Here is a 7115-nt window from a genome sequence, read left to right on the forward strand (position 1 = left end):
TTTAGCTACATCTACTAGCATATTTAGCTACATATTCTAGCATATTTCTTCTTAATTCTTCATCTGTAGGTGGGAGATGAAACTAGACCTCTTTTCACAGGAACTCTTTTTGTTTTGGTCCATGTTCAAACTCTGTTGTTGTAGAAACTGATTTAGTTTGGTCTGGTTGTTCTGCAGCCCTGAACACAACAGGTACCTGAACGCAGCACAGCTATTTTAATAAACTTTATGGTTGTTAAATAAATGTGAACAAAACAAAAACAGAGTTTTATCTGCTCGACTGAATGTAAATTCCTTTAAAATAAACCGCGGTCCGTGCTCCTCTCTTGGTTAACCAATGCTGACTTCTACTTCCTGTCTGACAGGAAGTTGTACCATAACCATTTATACAGTAGAGCCCCCAGGAATTGAGTCATTATCTCAGGAGAATGTCCATGTTAAATAAAGAACAAAGGCTAACAAAGTTTTGGTGACTCGTCACCAACGAGTGACTGAAGTTGCTGTTTTTTCTAGCGATGCAGCTACTTAACAACCTTCTGTCCCATTAGATACTACCTAAAGAGCAACATGGAGACAGAGACGTTGTGTTCAGATGAGGATGCCCAGGACCTCCTTCGAGAAGGCCAGATCTCCTTGTTGCAGCTCAGCACTGTGGAGGTGGCCACCCAGCTCTCCATGAGAGCGTTTGAACTGTTCTGTGCCATCGAGCCCACCGAATACATTGACGACCTGTTCAAGCTGCGCTCCAAGGTGGGCTCGGTCAGCCTCAAGCGCTTCGAGGAGTCCATTAACCACGAAACCTTTTGGGTGGCAACGGAGGTGGTGCGGGAGCCAAACCAGCTGAAGCGCATGAAGATCGTCAAGCACTTCGTCAAGATCGCCCTGCACTGTCGAGAGTGCAAGAACTTCAACTCCATGTTTGCCATCATCAGGTAACATACAATCATTTTATTATTCTTGTTTTTACTTTAGTTTACACCACACCATTTTATACTTTAATTTATACATCTGTATATTTTACTGCTATAAAGAAAACCGTTTTATCGTACTCCTGTTTTCTGACCGCTCGTGTCTCCTCACAGTGGTCTTAACCTGGCTCCAGTCTCCAGACTGAGGGGAACATGGGAAAAGTTACCCAGCAAGTACGAGAAGCTGTTCGGGGACCTGCAGGACCTCTTTGACCCGTCGAGGAATATGGCGAAGTACAGGAACGTTCTCAACAATCAGAACCTCCAGCCGCCGATCATCCCCCTGTTCCCAGTCATCAAAAAGGACCTGACCTTCCTTCACGAAGGTACGGCAGGAACCTGATGACATTTAGCATCGGTCATAATTAGTTGTACACGTGTAATATTTTAACTGAATATACGTGAGAGAAAAACTCATGTTAGGCAGAGACAAATCTGAATATTTCAGACATTTAATAATACAGACCTTCATTTGATGTCAAAATTATCAAATAAATCCACTTTTGACTGATTTGCTTAAAAATGATTTCTATATCTACCAACAAAACCAACTTCTGTGTGTCTCAGTTGTAAACAGTTTGTTTAAATGTGTGTAATGCGCCAGACTTCTTGTTTAACAGTGGACGTCGCTATCTGCACTGAAATCGGTTATTGCTAAGCTACTTTAGCTTGGCTGGACAAAGTTTTTTTATCTCTTTCAAATTCTACCACGTTTATTTAGTTTCATAAAAATATTTACCTGTTCATTAACCAATCAAATAAAGTATAACAAAAGGCATAAATAAGAAATTGATAAGCCAATATTTTGACTACTTGCTTTAGCTTTTACAGTTTTATTGAATTGTTAAATGTTAGTCTCTAGTTGCCGTAGTTCGGACACCCCTTGTGTGCTCAGACATCCTGACACTTGTTTTTTTTATATTTTCATTGTCATTTAGCCCTGACTGTTGTTTTTACTCCCTGAATTTCCAGGCAATGACTCTAAAGTGGACGGCCTGGTGAACTTTGAGAAGCTTCGGATGATTGCCAAAGAAATCCGTCATGTTGGTCGCATGGCCTCCGTCAATATGGACCCAGCCCTCATGTTCCGTACCAGGTGAAGAAACTTGTCCATGAAGATTGAGTATTATACTAATTCTAGATCGTTCACCTTCCCCGTAGGACCAGTCAGCACTTTACTGCCTAACAGACTGCAGGGTCAGTCGGTTCAATCAGACCCAGTTGAGTTGCTGCAGCACGCTTTCCCTTCAAGCAGCTACTGTTTCCTCACGTTGTTGGTGTAAGATGGGCTCAGAGCTTCTGTCAAACTGTGTCTTTGGCTCAGAGCTTCTGTCAAACTGTGTCTTTGTGTAATTATGTCATTTTTTTGGTGGTGTTGCTCTTGGATTTCCTCTCTTGTGACTTTCATGTGGTGAAATTGCTTCTCTTTGGTGATCTAAGTGGTCTTTCCTGTCCTAAGCTTTGTCTCCTCTGTTTCTTTTTCTACTTATAAACCCTTTGCCTCCCCACCCCACGCCTCTTTGTTCATGGCGCCCACCCTCTAGGAAGAAGAAATGGAGAAGTTTAGGGTAAGTCTGGTAACCCCATCTTTGCCTTCTCTGCTGCGTGGTTCATCTTTCTGCCAGCTTGCATTCTGCCTCGCTTCTTTTATAAATCCTTTTATTTTTATTAACCAGAATGAGTTGCTCCCACTAATTCTGCTTGACACTAACCTCAGGATACTGAGTGTAGCAAAGGTCACATGTGTGGACATAAGGTCACACCGGCACTACTGCTGCGCTGACATGAGCAAATGTGACCTTTTGTCATTTACAACAAACTGCATGCACGTTTTCCTTTTAGGTTTCATCTGCCTGTCGATACTCTCACTAGCAGGGATATGTGCAGTTCTGTTTTTCTTACATTCTCCGGTCAAATGGATGCTATTGAACAGCCAACAAAACATATGGAAGCTCATTCCAGTGATCTAGAAAAGAAAAGAAACTATAGTTTATATTTATAATGATGCTGTTTAATAAGAACGATCACTACAGCGTGACCGCCCGGTCTCAAACTGTGCTGGTGGGCAGAAAGACGACACGTGCCGTTTATCTTTACATGTCGGTGCGTTACATTAATCACTCGCTTCTTTATGAATCTGAACAACAATGGTCCAATGTACTGTATGGCACAGTACCAGGCCCAAATGACCCAGATAGACAAAACAAGTGACTCTGGAGGACCATGTCTGTGGCGTTCATGACCCGTTGGGTCAGCTTGATTCTTCATTTTCAGGCAGGTGGTCCGTCTCCTAATTTCAGGCTCATCCCACGTTTTCTTTGAGACGCTGATCTGAACCGATGCTGAAATACAGGAAGTAAAAATGTTCAGCCTGTTCTTGCTTGGAACGAGCTCAGTTGAAGATTTTTTTAATGATCATCACAAACTTTAGGCTTCTAGTCACGTGAAGGCCTGCGGTGACGTTCTGGTGAACGAAGCTGTAGATCCTCTTGGACCCAAACATCCAAACTGGCCGCTCGAAGTTGATAACGGTTGATTGTTTTCTTTAGTGCGACTTGTGTTGTTGACTTTTTATTTCTACCACCAGACTCCTGCGTTTGCACAAAAATGAACTTTTCTGTTTACAAACATGATCATCCATATTTGTTTACAAAGAAAACATCCCAGACTTGGTTCCTTCAGAGAATTACATAGTAATAAAGAAACTTTTACTAGTTTCCAGCTCTTAAAAAATGGATATACAGCAACGATATTTAACCTAAATAAACATATATATAAATATTGTATAAATATAATTTTTAACAGCATTTTTGCTGTAGTTTATTGTTGTCATTGTTTACTTTATTGTTGTCTGTACTTTATATGTTCTGCCTAAATCAGGTCTCTGTCGTAAACAAGTCATCGTGGCTCAATGAGACTAACCTGTAGAAATAATGGTTGAAAGAGTGAAAAATAAGAAAATTAATATGAAAAACATTTGAGTAAGATAAAGCAAGATAAAAATTTGAATACTTTTAAATAAATGTATGATACATACTCTGCAGTGTGCATGTTAAATTCAGTGTATTAAAACTAGACATGGTGCAAAGGTTTTAAACCTCTAGTTTTATGTTTTGATTAAAAAATATTTGTCATTTGTTGAATATTTTGCAATTAGAGCTGTTCGAAGTCCTAAAGTTGCCTTTTTATATTTTATCCTGAATCAAAACATAGTTTCACAAAATGAACTTGATGCACTGGAAACAAATAGGATCATAAAATTATGACAGACAAGCAAGAAATGTTTCCTTTATTTGTTTTCTCCAGCTGTTCTCCAGCTGTTCTCCAGCTGTTCTCCAGCTGATGCAGCCACAGCAAACTTTTTTATTTGGGTGTCAAAAATGGCTGGAAATTAGTGAAGAAGTCTGGAGAAGTCTGACGTTTAAAACAAAAGAAGTGAGGGAACCCTGCAGTGATTTATTTATTAATTTATAACTTTAGAGCTGTGTTCATATTTGACCATATGAAGCCAGTTAGTCACGCTGTCTCTGGGGCCGAGGCCACGAGCCGAAGTGTTCGCTACAGTCCCACCAGCCTGGCGCAGAAATGTAAAGTGACTGTGCCACAGTAGTCGTCCTCTCTGCTCTGAGTTCAGCTGTCACCCCCCCCCCCCCCCCGCCTGGAATGTGTGGAATGTTGTGGAGTTGAGAGAAAAACCCTAAAGCTGTTCTGCATGTTTGAGTTAAACACCGCGCTCCCTTTGTAGCCCCCTAGTGTTTAACACGGCTTTAGCCTCCAAAGATTTTATTTTTATTTTAACTGTGAATTAATTCATTAATTATCCTTCTTTCCTTTTTTATATGTTTGTCTTTGTTTTGTCCGCGCTCTGAAAACATCTGCTCCTTGTTGTGTGGACACTTGTGCGTGCAACCAGTTCTCTAAGTCAGGGCAGCGCCAACGCCGCCGTGCTCGACGTCAGCCAGACGGGCGGGCACAAGAAGCGGGTGCGACGCAGCTCCTTCCTAAACGCCAAAAAGCTCTACGAGGACGCCCAGATGTCCAGGAAGGTGAAGCAGTACCTGTCCAACCTGAGTCTGGAAACGAACGAGGAGAGCCTGCAGACCCTGTCGCTGCAGTGTGAACCCTCCATCAGCACGTGTAAGAGCGCCCGTTCATGCTTTGCACCAGTGCTGCATTACATTCACAGTACAAGTACTTACGATACAAAGTACTGATACGAGTATTTATAAATACTATTATCCTACAATTAGAAATTTTCATTTCAAGCTTAACCCTTTACAAAAGGTGATTTGTATGTTAAAAACATGCACTTTAAACATAAAAATAAAGGAAATTAAACTAATTCCTTTATATGCCCCCCATCAAAGTGTCCGTCATATTTAACCATCATCACCAGGGTCATTTTCTGCACAGCAGCGACACCATTCCTCCCAGTAACAGCGCTCAAAGTTGATATTGAATCATTTATAAAGTAAAGAGTAAGATGAAGGACGGAGTTTGTGTCTCACAGCAGCAGAGTGAAGACAGCAGATAACAGCTGCCTAGCTTGGCTCAGTGCCTTGCTTCAGAGATCATGTCAGCAGCTTTTCAGGCTCATCCACGACCCCTGGTGGAAGATCAGAACCACACGCTCACCTCAGTGATGATGACGATGGAGGCCTTCACCTCTTGCAGAGAACTGAGCTGTGAGAATGTTTACTAAAGCTCGGGCTCAGGTCCGTGTAATCCCAGGCCCCTCGTTTGCTCAACCGTGTACTTTTAAATACGTCCACATGGCTTCGTCTTCTGTTGGTTGTTGTTATTTAGATCATCGCCACCATGTGCACCAGGACTACCTGTTATTAAAAAAATACTTCTACATTATTCCTCCACCACCACCTGACTGCTGAACTGAGAGGTGAACCTCTTAAAGTGGTATCAGTACTGTGGTATCAAAATTATTTTTATGAGTACAAGTACGAGCACACATATGTTGCACTGATATCTGGTACTAGTATCGGTGTATCCGTAATTATTTGTAACTCTAAGTACTCATGGGTAACGTCACATTCCTGAGATTCACAACCAAACACAGATGAAGCTCAAAGATTAAAAAATTACTGATTTAATCCCAAACCTGACGCAGTAAAAATATGTTCACCCTGAAATGTAAAAACTGTCATGGAGACCAATTGAACACTTTATGCTCCTCAGTGCCCAAGAATGCCGGGGGGAAACGACCTGACACTTCTCCAGTGGTGTCCAGAGCTGCTAATCAGCAACGAGGCCCGTTGGCCAAAGGGAACCAGGTCCTGCAGGTTCCTGCCGTGGCCCTGTACCCGTCCCGGAAGAGAGTCCCGGTCAAGGATCTGCCACCGTTTGGTAAGAGCACAAACATAGCTGCTTGTGAATGTTCTCTATACGTAAAATGTTCAAATATATTTGGTTTAGATCAGAATTACTTTTGTAAAGTTTATTCTACATGGGACATTATTTTTCATACAAATTAGGATGTTTCTGTCCAAATTAAAATCTGTCTATTTAAATCTCCTCTAATCTTTTGACCTTTTTATTGTTACATTTACCTTGTTTTTATTTATCTTCCCATCCTGTTAGCAAACAGCAGAGCAGCTCTTTTGAGCATTTTTGTAACAGTGCTGCCACCTAGAGGCTATCTGGCAACAAGCACACATAAAAACAAACAAATAAATAAATCCAAACAATGCAGCCCGTCACCCCTGGAAAAATGTTCCTCATAATAAAAATAATTGTCTTTTTGTTTTCTTCAAACATCTGCAGGCACGAGTTCACCCCAGTCCCTGAAAAAGATCTTGTCTCTGTCGGAGGAGGGAAGCGACAGACACAGAAGACAGCCAGAGGACACTGTGTCCAACGCCTCCTCCCAGCTCTCCTCCCCTCCCACCTCCCCACAGAGCTCTCCTAAGAAGGGTGAGCCAATTATCCCCCCTCCCTCCCCAGCTCCTTTTCTTCATCTCTGTGTACTCGCCTCCTGGTGGTTGCCAGCGCTCACGTCTTATAGCTGCCATGTTTAGTTTCTTCAAAGATCTGAACAAAGATCAGTAATTTAGTGACACAATCTGATCAAAGATCAGTAATTTAGTGACACAATCTGATCAAAGATCAGTAATTTAATGACACAATCTGATC

General features: G+C 41.7%; 1 protein-coding gene across 1 annotated transcript in view; it reads left to right on the forward strand.

Moving 5' to 3' along the window:
- Positions 1 to 7115, forward strand: part of rapgef2b (Rap guanine nucleotide exchange factor 2b) — a 38313-nt gene that overhangs the window by 27484 nt on the left and 3714 nt on the right. The window contains exons 14-20 of the mRNA XM_037675151.1: positions 549 to 932; positions 1083 to 1294; positions 1941 to 2064; positions 2513 to 2536; positions 4882 to 5105; positions 6162 to 6329; positions 6747 to 6896. Of these exons, the coding sequence (XP_037531079.1) occupies positions 549 to 932; positions 1083 to 1294; positions 1941 to 2064; positions 2513 to 2536; positions 4882 to 5105; positions 6162 to 6329; positions 6747 to 6896 (1286 nt within the window). The remainder of the gene's footprint in view (positions 1 to 548; positions 933 to 1082; positions 1295 to 1940; positions 2065 to 2512; positions 2537 to 4881; positions 5106 to 6161; positions 6330 to 6746; positions 6897 to 7115) is intronic.

Source organism: Nematolebias whitei, chromosome 4 (assembly GCF_014905685.2).
Source record: "Nematolebias whitei isolate Nwh7 chromosome 4, NemWhi1, whole genome shotgun sequence".
NCBI lineage: Eukaryota > Metazoa > Chordata > Actinopteri > Cyprinodontiformes > Rivulidae > Nematolebias > Nematolebias whitei.